Source organism: Temnothorax americanus, unplaced genomic scaffold (assembly GCF_048541705.1).
Source record: "Temnothorax americanus isolate GAGA-0224 unplaced genomic scaffold, ASM4854170v1 Scaffold4, whole genome shotgun sequence".
NCBI classification, from domain to species: Eukaryota; Metazoa; Arthropoda; class Insecta; order Hymenoptera; family Formicidae; genus Temnothorax; species Temnothorax americanus.
The window spans coordinates 6,885,249-6,905,666 of NW_027509547.1; the positions used below are offsets into that span (position 1 = coordinate 6,885,249).

Genomic DNA, 20,418 nt, shown 5'->3' on the forward strand with positions numbered 1-20,418 from the left:
AAAAACTTATAAACAGTGAATATATAGATATATAAAGAATATATGCGAGGCTACATATTTTTTGTATATATATATATATTTTGAAAAACATATTTAAATATAATCATTTTGCCAAGGTACAGATCCTTCATTATTAAAGTATGTACAAAATTTTTCCCTTATTTCTATACTTGATTTATAGTACTCATATATGATCCTGTACGACGAATTTCACGATAGGCAGTACAAAAATCATTATGATCTACATGATCAATTATACTTGCAGATATATTTTCATTAGTGTTTATGTCTTGCTTTCTTAACTAATTATGCAAGCACACAATGGCTTGCACAATTTTTTCTGCAGTTTTGACTTTACTGATTATTGATTAAATATATTTTTTTTTTTATTTAATCCGCCCCTTCCTGGATATGCTCGCAACAAATATTCCTTCAAAGGGAATGCTTCATCTCCAACGAGGCAATATGGTAGTATGGGGCCATTTTCAAAAATAGTCTCTGCATTTGGTACATTCAGCTTTTTTTGTTCAAATTTTTTGCCACAAACTGACATTCTCTAAAAATACCACCATCGTCTTCCATAGGCTCCAATATTGACAAAGGTGAATAAGTAATTGGCATCACATATTGCCATTAAAACAACACTAAACACTCCCTAATTTATGTTGCAAGTGCCTGGAAAGTGGTCTATCACGCACGCGTAGCGTGCGTAATGGGGCACTTTCCATGCACGTGTTGCATAAAAAAAATAACATTTTATCGTTAATACATTAAAATTGAAAATTATATGTGGAAATAGTACTCGTTAATTAAGTGATAAAAATTTTTAAAAACTATAATATGTGCAATGCACATTCTTCTCCTCTTTTATATAATTTTAATAGGTATAACATTGCTGCTGTACTATATTACTTACGATATTTAAGACAATCGAGCTTGTACGTATGAGAAACGATCGATGTGGAGGATTTAACGGAAGGTCTGTTAATTTTCGTCTTAACTTTCGTGAGCACGTGCCTAAAGTATTTCAACATTTTGGTACGACATTGCAAATTACGTGACTTGCTAGATTGTTTTCGCGCAAAGCTATGTCAGCCAAGAGATTCAACGCAGGAATCGATACTGAGACGATACAATCTCAAAGGTATTTTATTGCTCCTAAAGGCACATCAAGGACTCGAGAATTTCAGCTGGAATATAAAATATTAATAATTAAAATCTTTTGTTAAAAAAAAATTAATGTATGTACTTATAGAGATAAATATTTATATAGTTTGTGAAAAAAAGATTTGTCGGTATAATAAATAGTTACCCAATAAGCAAGAAACACCAAGAAACATTTTAACTATACATTACAGCAACGTTTTAACATTAATACAATGTAGTTGAAATGTTTCTTGGCTCACTGGGTAGCTACGTATAGCAAGTTTTGTTAATTAATTATTATACGGACAGCAAACATATTTGTTAAGAAGGTTAATTTTATTTGTTGGAATAGGAGAGCTTTCGTAAATAACAAATTTATTTAGTTTCTTCTCTATATCTCTATTTTTTTTAATTTCCTTTATTCTTATACCAACATTCTACCAGCGATAATTTTATTGCAAAGGCGAAATGCGATTTGTTACGATGAATTGTTTGCTTTGACAGCACAGGTTAACGTCTCTATAAATAAATCTACTTAAGTAAATTTTTCTTTTTTTGCTGCGCTAGCTAAATTTTTCTCCGTTTGCCTGTATAGTCTTGTTTCTTTGGTTAATTACTTATGATAAAAGATTTCTTGGTAAAGTAACTACCTTATGAAATAAATATAATTGTAATCGTCCGTATACATCTCCATATATAGAACCTAATTATTTTGCAAACTCCATTGCAAACACCATCTGTGCCTTCATGCTCCGTTCGCAAATGTCGGGTTTACTGGTCCTTATAATACCTTTGATGAGTGAGAACGAAAGGTATAGTTGTTGTTGAAGATGTACGTACCGTACTCCGTACCGTAGCAGAATCACTTCCTTGTTGACCTATGGACGCACGAGCCGAAGGCGAGTGCGATCATCCGCACGAGTGTCCAATTTTCAACCCGCACGTGTTACACACTCTATTTTATATCACACGTGCGCGTGACACGCGCGTAATGGGCCACTTTCCACGCCCATGTGATATAAAAATACTTACGTCGCCATCGAGAAATTCGCGGAATGCGTGAGGCATCACGTTTCGTTGTACATTGTACAACATCGTACACAAAATTCAATCGTTTTTTATGTGGATTATCGCCGTTGTGTTCTTCTTCAACCTTTTCACTCTCTAAAAATAATTGCAAAACTGAAAATATACTTGCAGTTTATTCGGCGCGCTTTTGCAGATTCACGACTTATTATTATTTTCTATTGCCGCACTACTGAACTAGTACAGTAAGTTAGAGTGAAACAAAATATACTTATCCCACTCTAACTTATTGCACCAGTGTGCATACTAGCTCAGCGGCAATAGAAAACAGATTTATATATTCTCCTCACAAAATTTCCAGCTCCTCGTAGTGCTCGTCGCAGGTTTTTTGAGCGACGTTTGAAAAAGAACCTGTCACATACACAGCAATAGTAGTAATGTTTTAATATCCCTCACTCTCAGTATATATTTCTTTGTGCATTTGATATTACATATAAGTGCACACATTACGTAAGTTCATAATTTAAAAAATGACTGGTAATGTCATCGCGGACGTCTGATGAACATGTAAAAATGAATACAGAGACAATAAGAAGAAAATGTAGCGAAGAAAGAAAATCAGCAAATTCTCCCGCTGCCCGACGACATTAAATGTTAAAGAACGCTTAGGAACGTCCCAGCGATGTCATTACTAATTCACGAGACGTCGACAATGTATAGAATGTGTCGTTATATATTTTTTTTTACAAGCTTTATATTTTTCAAAGCATAGCGATATATGACAAGAGGGAGACTATCCATCGGAGCGGCGCCGTCCTGGAATTATGGATATATTGCCATTAAATTTCCGAATTTTCTGGTTCTGCGGTGCATGGAGCGAAGAGAAGGATAATAATCTTTTCGTTCGTTGCTTAAGTTTGTGCTACAGGTATTGTACGATACTTTTCTATCTACATCATGCCTCTATTGCAGATATAAATCTGTATGTCGTATATATATATATTATATATATTCGAATTTATATATATATATCTATATATATGCAGTTAATTTTTCTCTTTTTGTTCTCATTATTGAAAAATTAATTTGTTAATGAGATTTTTATTGAGATAATTATTTTGCGGCTACATAGTTTATATTTAATAAAATATTAATATGAAAGAATTGTAATCTGATTACATTATCTGACTGCATGCATGGAAAATATGTTTTTACTTAATTTCTACTTTAGGCTGCTCAGTCAATTCATTTTGTTTTATTTAAGATTTTACGATCAGACATTGTTGGATATTTCTACTTAATTAAGATGTAATTAAAATTATTAAGATATTAAGATATAATAGAATTTTCAGGTATGCCATCGTTACATTATTATACGAGTTTACGATATTGGAAGTAATCGAGCTTGTAAGGACGCACAACAATATAGAAGATATAACTGAAGGACTCTTCCTAGCGTTAACTTATGTAGCATTTTGCTTTAAATACGGAAACTTCTTAGCGCGACAAAACGAAGTGTCCATGTTGCTGGACTGTTTTCGAAGCGAAACGTGTCAGCCAAGGAATTCCGAAGAAAAGATGATTCTCCTTAAGTACGATCGCAAAGGTATTCAGTAATTGTCTTTCTGACGAAATTAGTACAAATGATGAATTTTAATAATAATAATTTAAATAATTTTTAAAGCTGATGAAGTTATTAATAATACGAATTTCTAATATACTTTTGCTATAGCAATGCAATCAAAATTTTGATAGACAGTAATAGAGCATACATTGATATCAATTTTAATTCAAAATGTATTAAATTAAATTCGAAATTAATATCTTTCACCATGTTCCAACGACATTTATTATATCAGACTGTGACTTTATTTTTCTTGTTTATGATATACTTTTTCTAAAATATGTACTTGATATGTATAAACTTAAAAAAAATATATTTTTAATATCTATGTCTGTCACACACACAGCCAAGTGGTGCGTTCGAACTTTCATGAGTATATCTCAAGCTACTTGTATAGCTCTTATACTCGCCCCTATTGTGGGACCTCAGAATAGCGACAGACCACTGCCGGTCAAGACATACCTGCCGTACTCGATATCCGGCTTATATCCGTACCTGGCGACTTACCTTCAGCACGTAGGCGCAATATTTTACGGAGTACTGTTGAACGTTTCGTTCGACTCCCTCGTCTACGGCTTTACCCTTCACGCCTGCGGGCAGATCGAGCTGCTGCGCTATCGTCTGTCGAAGATCTTCAAGGATCGTCCAGAACAATATCGAATCGATTCGAGCAAGGGCACGACGATGATCAGCGAGTGCGTGAGACATCACTTATACGTACACGAGATCGTACGCAGGATACAGTCGTTGTTTGTGTGGACCGTGGCGATTTTATTCATTTTCAGCATGGTCACCTTGTGCACCAGTATTTTCCAAATGTCCAAGGTCGCGTAAAGTGAAATTCCTACGATGATCTTTTATACGATTAATTCAATTGGCATTTCAAATTCTTTTAATATTGGCCTAATCTAATTTTATTTTATTTCTTTTAACATTATTTTAAATATCAAAAAATATTTGAAATAATATTAAAAATAAATACTTAAAATAATTTCAATATAGCAGATAGCAAATTTTATCGATAAAAGAAAGTGTCGCTATCATTGAATATATGTATAATCCGCTACGTGTGTCGCGGTACCGCGTGAATGTGCTGACCTAACAATAAGTTTTATTTCGCAGAAGAAGATTCTTACCGTCAAATTTCTCTCGTTGACTATGTACCTCGGCTGCATGCTGTTTCAAGTGTTCTTCTACTGCTGGTATGGAAATGAATTGCAACTGAAGGTGATCGAAAATGATTAATAATTAATTTAATTAAATGCCTGTTTCAATCTGTAATTCGTAACGGAATAATATAAACAAAATATGAATTGTATAGGAAAGTGAGGCAAGACCCACCCCTTCACCTACATTATTTGTATTAAACGGTTGAAATTATATACATAAAACTTTAGAATGTTTATTTTTAAAACTTATCAAAATTGAATTTTTATTAAGTTTTTATTCATTGTGAGTTTTAGCCCGTTTTATCCCATCTACAGACTAGAACGGACTATTTTAAATGGTAAAATGGACCAACAAGTAAATAAATTTATTAAAATAAAAGCTTTATATTTAATTCATTTTTTTATTATTAAAAGAAAAATAATTTTAAAGTTGTTTAAAGATAAAAGAGTAAGCTGTGATTGGTCAGTATATTATTCTTCTATTTACAATAATTAAACATCATCAATGATTGTTTCTTGAGAATACAAAGGATAAAACATAAAGGGATAGGTAATATATATATAATTGATTCATTTTACTCCATATCCAACAATTCTTCTTATCCCATGACAATTTTATTTTAATTTATACTAAATTTTTTATTTTAATATAATTTGTTATAAAATATTACTTTTAGATATCCATGAAAAGAAAATGTAAATTTTAATACATTATAATCTGTACATTTAGTTATTTAAAACATTATTTGAAAATTAAACTACAAGATCTTATTGAAATAATTTGACGTTAATAAATAACTCAAGATAAGTTCAAACTATTGCAATGCAACTTTTCAGTTGAAATTAATTTTATCTATTGAAATTAATTTCATATTTATCCAATAAATGACAATATTTGTTAACAAGATCTAACGATTGAACCATTTTATTCCGCAGTCGGTCTTACCCCGGTTTCCCTTATATAATATAAAATCATAAAACACGTTTCTGTTCGTGTAATGTTCATTTATAATTTTGTGCCGAATTATAGATCATCTCAAACGGGCTTATACCATGAATACCACTTAAAGATATTTTTTGTCATGTGTCTATGTGTAGAGCAGAGGCATCGGCGACGCTATTTATTCGAGTGATTGGACGACCGCCACGACGCAAGACCGGAGAAGTCTGCTATTCGTGATGGCCATCAGCCAAAAGGGATTGAACCTGTCGTATTACGGAATTTTCAGCTTAGGCATCGACACTTTCACTGGGGTAAGTTTGCAATGACGGTGTGCTTTACGTATATATCTGGCTTAGCGGCAGTAAAAGATAGTCGACGATTCTTCCCTTTGCAGATTTTGAAAATGTCCTACTCTACCTTTAATGTTCTACAACAGTCGATGTGACAACATCTGAATTATAGAAAGAATGACAACTTATATAGAAATACATATTTTCTTACATCCGTGTATTTTAGACACACATAAAAGTTCTTTAAAGTAGAATCGTCTCTAAATTATTGATTATTTTTTACTAATCAGTATTCTGTGCGTGACAATCTACATTTATTAAATATCTAGATTTTTATGTGTAATAATATCCTTTATATAATAATATTAAGTCAATTAGACTTTTATCTAAATTTTTAGTAATAATAATAGCGTTAAAATAAAAAAAAAAAGATCTCTGTCATCGATACGTGTAGAGTTTTATGCCTCATCACCAGTGTCCTTTATTCACTACGTGAATATTGGTGTTGGCTATATTTTATTTGTCGCGACTATATATTTTTTGTGTGAAGTAGAGCATTATATAATGCTTCACAACAGAAATGGTGGGTGCTATTGAATTATTCACGCGTCGCCGATATATGCCAACCAAGAAACTTTACAAAAAAATAGAAAAATAGTAAAAAAAAACAAGATAATTAATTAAGACTAACAAATGCAATTCAGAGAACTCGTTTCGCACAATTAATCAATACGATTGATCTAATTATCATGGATATCTACATTGCTAAGATAACTTTAACACCATACAGCACATGATATCACTCGTATATACTCAGTATACCATTGCAGTATATAATGAGTTTTATACCAATGATATCATGTATTGTGTGGGCATTTCATGCTTTATATTGACACAAGCGGTTTTTTAACGAGACAGATCGAAATATTCGTGACAGCTAAACGCTTCTTTTTTTTTAAATAATCGTAAACAATTGGTTTGGGAATATCGTTTTGGGATTATGCAAAGGAAGAAGCGTAAAACCTACCTGCGAAATCATATCCTGTTTTGTTTTGAAAGCATTTCCATATATGGCGACGTACCTGCAACAGATTGCTCTGTCTCGCGAATCAAAAACGAATTGGTAACAAATGAGTCGAATTAGTCTATTATCGATTAAAGAAATGAACTATTAAACCCAGATTATACAGGCTGAGTTTTATTTCATGTGCCAAATATCTCCGCCAAATATCTCAAAAATATTAGTTTATTGTTTCAGATAAAAGTTGGAGGGTTCAGTTTTAATCAATTCGCATTGATAAATAATTATACAGTTCTTCGGTCAGTTTGCGGAAACTTCTTATCTTTTCACTTCCAGCTTGCGCAGTTTATTATTCACGTAGCGCTATACCTTTTGCCAGTTCAATACTATTTTTCTGTATCTCTATTTTCCTGCGGGTATTTAATATTGCATAACAGAAGAGTAGCTTAACAAATTCTTGTTTTGCGAGACACGCAACGTTATATTAACGTCGTACTATATATAGAAACAAATTCTTTCTCGGTCGTATTAAAATTTAATGTGCGCTTGACAACGTGTACGACATTATTAATGTATAAATGCAATTGTAATGACAGGATGTTGTTAGAAATGTTACTATCCCGCTGGAAAAAGAAAGACGAACCTGTACATTATTAAAAAGACGAAGGAGATTTCGCGACGACTGAAACGACGGGACGAGAGTAAAGCCAGCAATTACACTAGGATGAAGATATGGACATTCTACCGATAAACTTTAAGGCCCTGCGTTTTTGCGGCGCATGGAAAGAGCGGGAGGACGACAACATGTGCGTTGGATTTTTACGCTTTTGTTACAGGTAGTACACATGAAGCAGTTATACCTGAAATATACCATACAGCAAAAGATAAAGACAGTGATACAAAAGGTTTTCCGCATCGATCTGTGAATTTCGCTATTTCTATGAGAGCCTTCTCCTTTTCTCGCCCATTTATTCATCGATGATTTAAAGCGGTGGTAAATTTACAGATACGCGATTTTTTTCTTGATATACGAGTTTACGATATTCGATGTGATAGAGATGATTCGTACGCGCGACCGCATTCAAGAGCTGACCGAAGGGCTCTTCTTAGGACTGACTTTCTTAACGCTGTGCGTGAAGTATGCAAATTTTCTGCTGCGGGAGAACGAGCTATCGGATTTGTTGGAGTGCCTGCGCGTGAAAATGTGCCAGCCGAAAAATTCCACGGAAAAGCTGATAATGGAAGAGCACAGCCGCAGAGGTACTCGAGTATTCGCAATTCGCAAATATGCATGTTGTTCGGCATAATTGTTACGTATCACAAAATATAAATACATATATCAACGATCATTAATCAACCAAAGATAATTAAGAGAAATATATAATATAAATAATATCTATCATTTTGGATATTGCTATATTATACTACAAATTAATATATATTTTGGCACTTAAATAATTGCTTCGATTAATTGCTTAATTAATTAATTATGCTAACAGTTAATTAATTGTTAGCATAATTAAATATTGTGTAACAATTAAATATTATGTAACAATCTTTGTGGCAAACATAAAATTTTGTTAAAATATTATGTCTTAAAGTTTTTCTGTCATCTGACATACATGTATAGATATCAAAGATATTGGATTACGAAAATGTACAAATGGATTTATTTCCTTTGATTTGATAAAATATTAAAACCTAATTTTAAAGTTAATTGTGCGTCGACGGTATATGCACGCATTTTTTATTTCTTCCTAATCAGAAAAGCTCGTAGTAAAGAAAGATAAAAAAATAATTAAATATCTGTAGCTAATGTTTACCGGAAGTCAAATGTTTATGACAGCTAAGTGGAGCATTATCGCGTTCATGATGATATCGTATGCAACCGGGTTAGGCCTCATGATAACGCCAGCTCTAGAGCTACTCAACGGGGGCGAGCGTGTGCTGCCGTTGAAGTCATACATCCCGTATTCCGTGTCAAATCTACTTCCATATCTAGCTACGTATCTGCAGCAATTTTTGGCGCTATTTTATGCGATAATGCTTAACGTTTCCTTCGACAGTCTCGTTTACGGCTTCACGATTCAAGTTTGCGCGCAGATCGAGCTGATGTGCTGCCGATTGACGGACAATTTGAAGAGCACCGGCGATATTTCTTCCGGACGAAAGCCGAATACGGAAGCCTCGATCGTGGAATGCGTCAGACATCATTTGCTCGTGGGCATTTTGGTAAAGAAAATACGAGCGTTGTTCATATGGACGATAATGATCTTCTTTTTCTTCAGTCTGCTCATCGTGTGCACCAGTATCTTTATTCTATCAAAGGTATCGCAAGAGAGGTTTTATTTACCCTCGGCCGTGCGACGTACATTTATTTCTTGCAGAAGAAACTACTCAGCTTTGATTTTCTTTCGATGTTTTTATATCTGAATGGTATGCTGCTTCAACTGTTTTACTATTGCTGGTACGGAAATGAGCTTGAGTTAAAGGTAAATAAGCGTAACATTAAAAATAATACGTAGAGAAGTTTATCCTAGTCAAAAAATTTCTTATTATATTTCTTCAAAAATTTTTAAAAAATTAAGACATAAACACAATTCTTATAGAATATATATAAATTTCTCAGATACTTTCAGAAATAATTGGACAAGGATTTTTGGAATATTTCGGTAACCGTACGAAAATATCTAATAAATTGCACATATTTTCTCGTATTTATTCAGATTTTTACAAAGATGTGTTGGCGGGAAAAATCTAAAATATTTTGTCTATTATTTTCTCTATTATTTATTATTTTGTCTCAGCTTTTCTGAAAAACAACTTAATTTGTATAAAAAATTTGAAAAATTCTGATTAATTATATATAAAAACCTGTGAGACATTTATCCACCAAAGTAATATTTGAAAGGAAACATTTAAATGCGAAACAGAAGGATTAAAAAGTCTTATGATTCAAAAAAACAACTTGCGAGGATTGTTCGAACATTATCCCGCATTGAGAAGAGTTAATATCTCTGTGCGAAAAAATATTATATTGGTTGGTTAACGTTTTTTGCAAATTTCTGCCGTAGAGTAAAGGCATCGTGACCGCTGTGTATTCCAGCGACTGGACAATGGTGACACCGCAAGAACGCAGATTGCTGATGCTAATTATGATAAGCAGTCAAAGAGGAATAATGCTCTCCTATCACGGAGTATTTGCGTTATCTCTTAACACTTTTACTTGGGTAAGTAAATGTGTTAGTAAAAAATAATTAAAACATAAATGTACATATATATTTTTTTGACGTGTATTGCGAGATTCGTGTTTGTGGTATAAAAATTATTGCGATAGTTATATTTATCTGCGCATTCGAGTTATGGCAGGAAACAATTGCGCAAATTAACATGAGTATAAATAGATCTTTCTTACGCGTTTCGCAGTGATGTAATATCTTATTTCCGCAGATTTGCAGGACTTCTTATTCAGCTTACAATCTCCTGCAGCGAGCATCCAATTAATTGACTGTCGTATTCCTGAAAAAAATAACATTTATTTTGCTGTGCAAAATAATCTTATAGACAAAACTTATAGACAAATATATCTTATTAAACAAAACGTAAGATACGGAGCAGTATTTTTTTCAAAAGCTCTACTGTTAGCAGGTTTCTTTGCAATGAGAGTAATATCCGTTGGACGCATATTACAAATATAACACGGTGCATTGTTAGGTGCATCGTTAAAAAATGTGACGAGGTAGTAGTGATTCATATATAAAATTGTAAGAATCCTATAAGATAAAATGCAGTTCCATAAAATTGATACGCAGTTTTGGTGCTGCGGGTTCCACTAAAAACATAGAAGAACAAAAGACTTTCTGCTCTAAAGTAGATAAAAAATGTTGTCTATAAATATTCTGAGAATATTTTTGGATTATGGTACCGTTCTGTTGTTCTGACAGGGAATATGATTTTATCTTTGCGTATATTAACCAAAGGGGATGAGGCACTTTTTACGTCTGCTGCTCTAATATGTCTTTATTAACTTAATTTGGGCCAAATTATTAGCAAGTTTGGCCACGAAGGCGTCCTACTTGACTTGCCATTTGCCCAACGCACTCCGCTGTTGTCGTTGGCTCAAGCTGCTGTAAGTCAATGAATTAATCGTCAGAAGCACTCTTGAGATCTGAGTTGGCGCTATGATACCCATAAAGGGCTCGTATCAGTCGTAACTCAGTCCCTTAGTACCCCAAACTCCCGGGTCGTCGTTAGAGACCATCACGGCCGAGCCCGATGCAAACAAACTGGCCGCGGGATGATTCCTCATGTCCTCCACAAGACCGAGAATCTAGTTTGAGATGGGACAGACCTCCACTGCGATGTCTAACTGCTGCACTAACTTCCAGAGGAGCTGATGCTTTGTTAACGCGTATATCTGAAGAAATACCGGAAATGTTGATGCTTAAAACCAATATTTTAAAGTGAAGTATTTTAGGCAAATATTCTTGATATACCTACTACAACACATTTTACTAAATTTTAGAATAAAAATTTAGACAAGTCAAGACACTACGAAATAACTATATAAATAAGAGAAAATCGAAAATTTCTCTTTACATCTGACTTCTTAATTATTTTTTATGTTTTAATTCAATGTTTAATTTATATTATTAATTTATCTTCTTCTGTTTTTGTTTTACTTACCCGTGGCCGATGCGTTTGGTGTTGAGCAAGAAATCGTCGAAGAGATTCAAGTCGGTCGACGTTCCGTACCATTTTGTCTCGCCGGCGTGAAAGAAAAATGGGATTCCCGGTGCAACGGTATTCAATTTGTTGGCAAATTCACCGAGGGACTTCCCCTTGTCCTCCTGGCCGACCAAGTCGAAAACAGCGATAAAATCCGGATAGTGACGTCTTAGCTGTAGTCAACGTTTTCAGGTAGTTCTCTAGTCTTTCTTGGTTGACGAGACATCGTGGCGCGTATATGATTTTATATAGCATCAATGACGTCCGGATGATTCTTTACAAACCTGTCGCGTTTATTATGTTACGTTATCTGCTCGAAATATTTCTTGGCGTAGTTGCTGAAATGCCGAATATCAAAGTAACCAGCAAAACGAAATAACTTCTTTCATGTTTTACTTTTGAGACCACCAATAGGGAAAATTGTTGTATTTTATTTATTTATTGAGAAATAGGGAAAATATTATTGCGAGTATTGTTTTGTATCTTATTTATTTACTATTTTACTAATCTGTGTGTGAAGCTAGAGAAATAAGATAATTAAAAAAAAGCATCTTGCCTATCAATAACGTTCTTGAGAATCTGCACCATTTTGAACGGCCCGTACGTCTTGCCGTCGAAATCGTATATCGACGACAGCGTTGATCGTATCTCTGCGTACGTCACGTGGTCCTCGTAATGTTCCTGGAGATTGCGATATAATAGAGATTCTCGAAGACGGGTCGGTACGATACGAGGAACTTTCACGTCTTGAAGACGTTATCGAACTTTTTCCATGCCTTGTCGACGGTGTTGTAAACGCTGTTCAGGTTTTCTGCGACCATGGTCATGGACCGCTTGATCTTCTCATTAATAGCGTCGGCCCGGGTTGGATTTTCACGCACCTTGCTCAGCAATTTCCAATTGCAATCGTTGCCGGGCACGTCGAAGAATTTGAGCCGCAGGATGCTGTCCTCATCGCACACGTACAGATTTTCGCGATAAGTCAGGTTGTTGAACCGATAGTCGAGCGAGGTGATAGCTGAACCGTGAGCGTGGAGAACAGCACCCTTAGGCATGTCGCGCAGGATCTTGAACACCTCGGACTTTTCGATTTCCGGTATCACTTCCATGAAGTTGTACGACGGCAAGAAGCTATGGCCGGTGACAAAACCCGCGGAAAATGCGAGGATTCCGGTGCCGTGAACCAAGCGTTAGAAAATTAAAGAAATACCCAAAGTATAACTTTGAGTTTTTTGTTGACAATCATTTTCGCATTACGCTTCTTTAGTTACACCACCCACTCTATCGGTCTTCTATTATCTAACGTGTTTTTGGGTAAATATTACGTTAAAATGTCACGTCCGGTAAATTGTGGGACATGTTCGTCGTAAAAGCGGATATTCTAATGTATTCTCACGCTGTGAATGATTCACGGTTTCGCGCACAATCATTGATAATGCTTTAAAACACGTTATTTGAAATAATTTGAAATATGTGCGAGAAAGTCGCTCAAAAAGCGTATGCGTTCAAACAAAGATAATTTGAGGAGTGAGATTATCCAAGTTACCGTAGAAATAATATGCTGGGACATAATTCTTTTACAAAGGAGCGAGAAGAGCATTGGGCAATCAGAGTTCGTTCCGTGAAAGAATTAATGCGACGATGATTATTGCGTTAATTATTAGGTAACAAAAAAAACTTATGCAATTTTCAGTTAAGTTCACTCCACAATGAATTATTTTATTTTATAATAATTTGCAGAGTATAAGTTTTTATGTGCATTAAAAAATGTATAAATCGCATCAATTAATCAGCGCACTTTGACTTGATATGTTTTGTTGCGGGGTCCTATGCAAAAACCGGAACAACGATAGACCGAAGCTTTCGAGGGGTTGCACGAGGATCGTCCGGCAGCAGATCAGGATAGCCGAAGTGCACAAGATCGCGCCCTGGCCATGATCGTGGAGAACTATTTACAGCCGCGAGTTATTGTCGTCGTTGAATCTTTTGCAGCCTTGGCAGACCGCCTCGTTGAAAAGACACGTGCGTACTCAATAGTGTGATGTGTGATCGTCGCGGCCGCTCAATCTCCACTGAACGACTCTTACCATCGTGTTCATCATTATGGATACGTGAGAAGGAACGTGCACGAGCGTGACCAGTAAACTCATTGGCACTCAATCAATCAATCATCTTTATTTCTCTCCCCTAACTCATTGGCACTCGTTGACCACCTACGTCGTTGACGACCACCAATGACATGTGCGTCCATTCACTTTTCGTATAAATCAAACGTGATGACAAAACTCTGTTTCGCGAATCAACAACGAATCGGTAACAAATGAATGGAATTATAATAGTCTGTTATCGATTAAAGAAATGAACTATTAAACCAGATTATACAGGGTAAGTTTTATTTCGTGTGCCAAATATCTCCGCCAAATATCTCAGAAATTATTGGTTTATTGTTTCAGATAAAAGTTGGAAGGTTCAGTTTTAATCGATTCGCATTGACATATAGTTACACAGTTCTTAGACCAGTTCGCGGAAACTTCTTATCTTTTCACTTCCAGTTTACGTAGTTTATTATTTACGTAGCACTATACCTTTTGCCAGGTCAATACTATTCTTCTGTATCTCTATTTTCCTGCAGGTATTTAATATTGCATAATAGAAGAGTTGCTCAACAAATTCTTATTTTGCGAGACACGTAACGTTATATTAACGTCATACTATATATAGAAACAAATTCTTTTCTTCGATAAACGAGATATACGCGATGTTGAAGAAGGGCTCCGATGAGAAACCGAGGCGACTCGATCGTATTAAAATTTAATGTGCGCTTGACAACGTGTACGGCATTATTAATGCATAAATGCTATTGTAATGATAGGATGTTGTCAGAAATGTTACTATCCCGCCAGAAAAAGAAAGACGAACCTGATGTACATTATTAAAAAGACGAAGGAGATTTCGCGACGACTGGAACGACGGGACGAGAGTAAAGCCAGCAATTACACTAGGATGAAGATATGGACATTCTACCGATAAACTTTAAGGCCCTGCGTTTTTGCGGCGCATGGAAAGAGCGGGAGGACGACAACATGTGCGTTGGATTTTTACGCTTTTGTTACAGGTATTAGTACACATGAAGCAGTTATACCTAAAATATACCATACAGCAAAAGATAAAGACAGTGATACAAAACATTTTTCGCATCGATCTGTGAATTTCGCTATTTCTATGAGAGTCTTCTCCTTTTCTCGCCAATTTATTCATCGATCATTTAATGCGGTAGTAAATTTACAGGTACGCGGTTTTTCTCTTGATATACGAGTTTACGATATCCGATGTGATAGAAATGATTCGCACGCGCGACCGCGTTCAAGAGCTGACCGAAGGGCTCTTCTTAGGACTGACTTTCTTAACGCTGTGCGTGAAGTATGCAAATTTTCTGCTGCGGGAGAACGAGCTGTCGGATTTGTTGGAATGCCTGCGCGTGAAAATGTGCCAGCCGAGAAATTCCACGGAAAAGCTGATAATGGAAGAGCACAGCCGCAGAGGTACTCGAGTATTCGCAATTCGCAAAAAAGCATGTTGTTTAGCATAAATGTTACGTATCACGAAATATAAATACATATATCAACGATCATTAATCAACCAAAGATAATTAAGAGAAATATATAATATGAATAATATCTATCATTTTGGATATTGCTATATTATATTACAAATTAATATATATTTTGGCACTTAAATAATTGCTTTAATTAATTGCTTAATTAATTAATTATGCTAACAGTTAATGAATTGTTAGGATAATTAAATATTGTATATTGTGTAACAACCTTTGTGGCAAATATACAATTTTGTTAAAATATTATGTCTTAAAGTTTTTCTATCATCTAACATGCATGTAGATATCAAAGATATTGGATTACGAAAATGTACAAAAGGATTTTTTATTTCCTTTGATTTGATAAAATATTAAAACTTAATTAAAGTTAATTATGCGTTGACGGCGTGCGCACGCATTCCTTCCTAATTAGAAAAACTCATTGTAAAGAGAGATAAAAAATCAATTAATATCTATAACTAATGTTTACCGGAAGTCAAATGTTTATAACAGCTAAGTGGAGCACTATCGCGTTCATGATGATATCGTATGCGACCGCGTTAGGCTTCGTCCTAACGCCAGCTCTAGAGCTACTCAAGGGGGGCGAGCGTGTGCTGCCAGTGAAGTCATACATCCCGTATTCCGTGTCAAATCTACTTCCGTATTTAGCTACGTATCTGCAGCAATTTTTGGCGCTATTTTATGCGATAATGCTTAACGTTTCCTTCGACAGTCTCGTTTACGGCTTCACGATTCAAGTTTGCGCGCAGATCGAGCTGATGGGCTGCCGATTGACGGACAGTTTGAAGAGCACCGGCGATATTTCTTCCGGACGGAAGCCGGATACGGAAGCCTCGATCGTGGAATGCGTCAGACATCACTTGCTCGTGGGCATTTTGGTAAAGAAAATACGAGCGTTGTTCATATGGACGATAATGATCTTCTTCTTCTTCAGTCTGCTCATCGTGTGCACCAGTATCTTTATTCTATCAAAGGTATCGCAAGAGAGATGTTTTATTTACCTTCGGCCGTGCGACGTATATTTATTTCTTGCAGAAGAAACTACTCAGCTTTGAGTTTCTTTCGATGTTCTTATATCTGAGTGGTATGCTGCTTCAACTGTTTTACTATTGCTGGTACGGAAATGAACTTGAGTTGAAGGTAAATAAGCGTAACATTAAAAATAATATGTAGAGAAGCTTATCCTGGCCTGGTCAAAAAATTTCACATACTTCCTCAGAAATTTTCTAAGAATTGAGACTTATAAAAAATTCTTTAAGAATATATATTTCTCAGATACTTCCCGAAATAATTGGACAAGAATTTTTGGACTATTTAAGTATCCGTACGAAAATATCTAATAAATTGCACAGATTTTCTCGTATTTATGCAGTTTTACAAAGATGTGTTGGCGGAAAAAATCTGAAATATTCTATTATTTTGTCTAAATTTCTCTGAAAAACGTCTCAATTTGTATTTGAAATTTGAAGAATTTTGAGAAAATTTGAAAATTTTTATAGAAATTTTGATTAAATATATATAAAAGACTCTATTTTTCCACTAGGGTAATATTTGAAAGAAAACATTTAAATGCGAAACAGAAAGTTTAAAGAGTTTTTTGATTAAAAAAAACAACTTGTGATGATTGTTCGAGCATTATTCCGCATTGGGAAGAGTTAATATCTCCGTGCGAAAATATATTGGTTGGTTAACGCTTTGCAAACTTCTGCCGCAGAGTAAAGGCATCGTGACCGCTGTGTATTCCAGCGACTGGACAATGGTGACACCGCAAGAACGCAGATTGCTGATGTTTATTATGATAAGCAGCCAAAGAGGAATAATGCTCTCTTATCATGGAGTATTTGCGTTATCTCTTAACACTTTTACTTGGGTAAGTAAATGTGTTAGTAAATAATAATTAAAACATAAATTTACATATATATTTTTTTGACGTGTATTGCGAGATTCGTGTTTGTGGTATAAAAATTATTGCGATAGTTATATTTATCTACGCATTCGAGTTATGGCAGGAAACAATTGCGCAAATTAACATGAGTATAAATAGATCTTTCTTACGCGTTTTGCAGTGATGTAATATCTTTGTATGATGTAATTTCGCAGATTTGCAGGACTTCTTATTCAGCTTACAATTTCCTGCAGCGAGCATCCAATTAATTGACTGTCGTATGTATATAATGAAACTTCAAGTAACACTTATTTTGTTGTGCAAGATAATCTTATATCTTATTAAACAAAACGTAAAATACGGCGCAGTATTTTTTTCAAAAGATCTACTATTTCGCAATAATAGTATAATATCCATTAGACGCATATTACAAATATAACGGTGCATTGTTAGGTGCTTCGTTAAAAAATGTGACGAGGTAGTAGTGATTCATATATAAAATTGTAAGAATCCTATAAGATAAATTGCAGTTCCACAAAGTTGATACGCAGTTTTGGTGGTACTGGTTCCACTAAGAACATGGAAGAACACGAGACTGTAGGCTCTAAGCTCTAAAGTAGATAAAAAAATATTGTCTATAAATATTCTGTGATTATTTTTGGATTATGGCACCGTTCTGTTGTTCTGTCGGGAATATCCTTTTATCTTTGCGTATATTAACGAAAAGGGATGAGGCATTTTTCACGTCTGCTGCTCTAATTGTCGTAATTAGCAAGTTTGGTCACGAAGGCGTCCCACTTGACTTTCCATTTGCCCAACGCACTCCGCTGTTGTCGTTTGCTCAAGCTGCTGTAAGTCTATGAATTAATCGCCAGTTGCTTGAGACTCCTGAGATCTGAGCCGGCGCTCACGATACCCATGAAAGCCTCGTAAAAGTCGTAACTCAGTCCCTTAGCACCCCAGACTGCCGGATCGTCGTTAGAAACAACCACGGGCGAGCCCGATGCGAATAAACTGGCCGCGGGATGATTCCTCATAGCCTCCACAAGACCGAGAACGTGGTTTGAGATGGGACAGACCTCCACTGCGATACCTGACTGCTGCACTAATTTCCAGAGGAACGGATGCTTCGTTAACGCGTATCTGAAAGAATGCCGCAAGTGTCGATGTTTAAAACCAGTCCACTGAAGTATTTTAGGCAAATATTTTTGGTATACCTACCACAACTTATTTTACTAAGTTTTGGAATAAAAATTTAGACAGGACAAGACACTACGAAATAACTCTAGATAAGTAAGGGAAAATCGTAAATTGCTCTTTGCATCTGACTTCTGAATTATTTTTTATGTTTTAATTCAATGTTTAATTCATATATATCATTAATTTATCTTTTTCTGTTTGTTTTACTTACCCGTGGCCGATGCGTTTGGTGTTAAGCAAGAAAGCGTCGAAGAGATTATAGTCGGTCGACGTTCCGTACCATTTCGTCTCGCCGGCGTGAAAGAAAAATGGAATTCCTTGTGCAACGGTATTCAATTTGTTGGCAAATTCACCGAGGGACTTCCCCTTGTCCTCCTGGCCAACCAAGTCGAAACCAGCGATAAAATCCGGATAGAGACGTCTTAGCTGCGTCAACGTTTTCAGGTAGTCCTCTACTTTTTCTTGGTTGGCGCGACGTCCTGGCGCGTATATGATCTTAGCACCAATGAAGTCCGGATGATCCTTTACAAACCTGTCGCGTTCATTTATTATGTTACGTTATCTCGTTCGAAATATTTTTTGGCGTAGCCGCCGAATATTGAATTAACCAGCAAAACGAAATATCTTTTTTCATGAAATTTTAGTTTCGAGACTACCAATTGGGAAATTGTTGTATCTCATTTATTTATTGAGAAATAGGGAAAATTGTACTTTATTTATTTACTAATTTTGTAATCTGAGACTAGAGAAATAAGATAATTGAAGAAAAAGCGTCTTACCTATCAGTAACGTCCTTGAGGATCTGCACCATTTTGAACGGCCCGTACGTCTTGCCGTCGAGATCGTATATCGACGACAGCGTTGATCGTATCTCTGCGTACATCACGTTGTCCTCGTAGAGTTCCTGGAGATTGCGATAATGGAGGTCCTCGAAGACGGGTCGGTACGATACGAGGAACCTCCACGCCTTGAAGACGCTATCGAACTTCTCCCATGCCTTGTCGACGGTGTTGTAAACGCTGTTCGGGTTTTTTGTGACCATGGTCATGGACCGCTTGTTCTTCTCATTAATAGCGTCGGCCCGGGTTGGATTTTCCCGCACCTTGCTTTGCAATTTCCAATTGCAATCGTTGCCGGTCACGTCGAAGCATTTGAGCCGCAGGATTCTGTCCTCATCTCACACGTACAGATTTTCGCGATAAGTCAGGTTGTTGAACCGATAGTCGAGCGAGGTGATAGCTGAACCGTGAGCGTGGAGCACAGCACCCTTAAGCATGCGCAAGATCTTGAACACCTCGGACTTTTCGATTTCCGGTATCACTTCCATGAAGTTGTACGACGGCAAGAAGCTATGGCCGGTGACAAAACCCGCGGAAAATGCGAGGATTCCGGTGCCGTGAACCAAGCGTTAGAAAATTAAAGAAATACCCAAAGTATAACTTTGAGTTTTTTGTTGACAATCATTTTCGCATTACGCTTCTTTAGTTACACCACCCACTCTATCGGTCTTCTATTATCTAACGTGTTTTTGGGTAAATATTACGTTAAAATGTCACGTCCGGTAAATTGTGGGACATGTTCGTCGTAAAAGCGGATATTCTAATGTATTCTCACGCTGTGAATGATTCACGGTTTCGCGCACAATCATTGATAATGCTTTAAAACACGTTATTTGAAATAATTTGAAATATGTGCGAGAAAGTCGCTCAAAAAGCGTATGCGTTCAAACAAAGATAATTTGAGGAGTGAGATTATCCAAGTTACCGTAGA

The 20,418-nt window shown here is 35.7% G+C and overlaps 4 protein-coding genes and 2 pseudogenes across 11 annotated transcripts; 4 read left to right on the forward strand and 2 right to left on the reverse strand.

Moving 5' to 3' along the window:
- The first annotated feature begins 473 nt into the window (after positions 1 to 473).
- Positions 474 to 2,378, forward strand: LOC143902419 (uncharacterized; annotated as a pseudogene).
- Positions 2,379 to 2,832: 454 nt separating this feature from the next.
- Positions 2,833 to 7,949, forward strand: LOC143902652 (odorant receptor 46a-like). Of its 3 annotated transcripts, none has more exons than XM_077415747.1 (6): positions 2,833 to 3,100; positions 3,516 to 3,778; positions 4,143 to 4,621; positions 4,919 to 5,023; positions 6,064 to 6,219; positions 6,303 to 7,765. In XM_077415747.1, exons 1-6 carry the CDS (start codon positions 2,997 to 2,999, stop codon positions 6,351 to 6,353), a joined length of 1,158 nt encoding a protein of 385 aa, XP_077271873.1. In that variant the 5' UTR covers positions 2,833 to 2,996; the 3' UTR covers positions 6,354 to 7,765. The 3 variants fall into 3 exon arrangements, with proteins under 3 accessions (XP_077271873.1, XP_077271872.1, XP_077271874.1); XM_077415746.1 differs by lacking the exon at positions 6,303 to 7,765 and adding an exon at positions 7,816 to 7,949 and having other exon boundaries at positions 2,836 to 3,100; positions 3,525 to 3,778; XM_077415748.1 differs by having other exon boundaries at positions 2,838 to 3,100; positions 3,525 to 3,778; positions 6,303 to 7,760.
- LOC143902654 (odorant receptor 46a-like) lies at positions 7,922 to 11,424 on the forward strand. Of its 4 annotated transcripts, none has more exons than XM_077415749.1 (6): positions 7,922 to 8,055; positions 8,226 to 8,479; positions 9,066 to 9,547; positions 9,607 to 9,711; positions 10,294 to 10,449; positions 10,670 to 11,424. In XM_077415749.1, the coding sequence occupies exons 1-6, from the start codon at positions 7,952 to 7,954 to the stop codon at positions 10,721 to 10,723; spliced, it is 1,155 nt and encodes a 384-aa protein (XP_077271875.1). In that variant the 5' UTR covers positions 7,922 to 7,951; the 3' UTR covers positions 10,724 to 11,424. The 4 variants fall into 4 exon arrangements, with proteins under 4 accessions (XP_077271875.1, XP_077271876.1, XP_077271877.1 ...); XM_077415750.1 differs by having other exon boundaries at positions 9,066 to 9,439; positions 9,508 to 9,711; XM_077415751.1 differs by having other exon boundaries at positions 8,276 to 8,479.
- LOC143902420 (adenosine deaminase pseudogene) lies at positions 11,424 to 13,137 on the reverse strand (annotated as a pseudogene). The gene is made up of 3 exons (XR_013258361.1): positions 12,504 to 13,137; positions 11,906 to 12,231; positions 11,424 to 11,636 (listed from the first exon to the last, which is right to left on the reverse strand). The product of XR_013258361.1 is annotated as an adenosine deaminase pseudogene (transcript).
- On the forward strand, positions 12,037 to 17,802 carry LOC143902655 (odorant receptor 46a-like). 2 transcript variants are annotated; one of them, XM_077415755.1, is made up of 7 exons: positions 12,037 to 12,139; positions 13,801 to 15,062; positions 15,236 to 15,489; positions 16,056 to 16,537; positions 16,599 to 16,703; positions 17,278 to 17,433; positions 17,664 to 17,802. In XM_077415755.1, exons 2-7 carry the CDS (start codon positions 14,959 to 14,961, stop codon positions 17,715 to 17,717), a joined length of 1,155 nt encoding a protein of 384 aa, XP_077271881.1. In that variant the 5' UTR covers positions 12,037 to 12,139; positions 13,801 to 14,958; the 3' UTR covers positions 17,718 to 17,802. The 2 variants fall into 2 exon arrangements, with proteins under 2 accessions (XP_077271881.1, XP_077271880.1); XM_077415754.1 differs by lacking the exon at positions 12,037 to 12,139 and having other exon boundaries at positions 13,071 to 15,062.
- Positions 17,803 to 17,834: 32 nt separating this feature from the next.
- On the reverse strand, positions 17,835 to 20,056 carry LOC143902421 (adenosine deaminase 2-like; the record flags this gene model as incomplete). The annotated part of the gene is given in 3 exon segments (XM_077415299.1): positions 17,835 to 18,591; positions 18,860 to 19,180; positions 19,428 to 20,056. Coding segments are annotated over 3 exon segments (1,338 nt in total), but the record flags the coding sequence as incomplete, so codon positions are not given.
- Between the last annotated feature and the right edge of the window lie 362 nt (positions 20,057 to 20,418).

Coding starts and splice junctions, on each gene's coding strand:
- LOC143902652 (XM_077415746.1), top strand. CDS start 2,997: ATGGATATATTGCCATTAAATTTCCGAATTTTCTGGTTCTGCGGTGCA. Junction 3,101..3,524: donor TGCTTAAGTTTGTGCTACAG/GTATTGTACGAT, acceptor TAGAATTTTCAG/GTATGCCATCGTTACATTAT. Junction 4,622..4,918: donor GTATTTTCCAAATGTCCAAG/GTCGCGTAAAGT, acceptor TTTATTTCGCAG/AAGAAGATTCTTACCGTCAA.
- LOC143902654 (XM_077415749.1), top strand. CDS start 7,952: ATGGACATTCTACCGATAAACTTTAAGGCCCTGCGTTTTTGCGGCGCA. Junction 9,712..10,293: donor GAAATGAGCTTGAGTTAAAG/GTAAATAAGCGT, acceptor TTTCTGCCGTAG/AGTAAAGGCATCGTGACCGC. Junction 10,450..10,669: donor CTCTTAACACTTTTACTTGG/GTAAGTAAATGT, acceptor TTATTTCCGCAG/ATTTGCAGGACTTCTTATTC.
- LOC143902655 (XM_077415755.1), top strand. CDS start 14,959: ATGGACATTCTACCGATAAACTTTAAGGCCCTGCGTTTTTGCGGCGCA. Junction 15,063..15,235: donor TTTTTACGCTTTTGTTACAG/GTATTAGTACAC, acceptor GTAAATTTACAG/GTACGCGGTTTTTCTCTTGA. Junction 16,538..16,598: donor GTATCTTTATTCTATCAAAG/GTATCGCAAGAG, acceptor TATTTCTTGCAG/AAGAAACTACTCAGCTTTGA.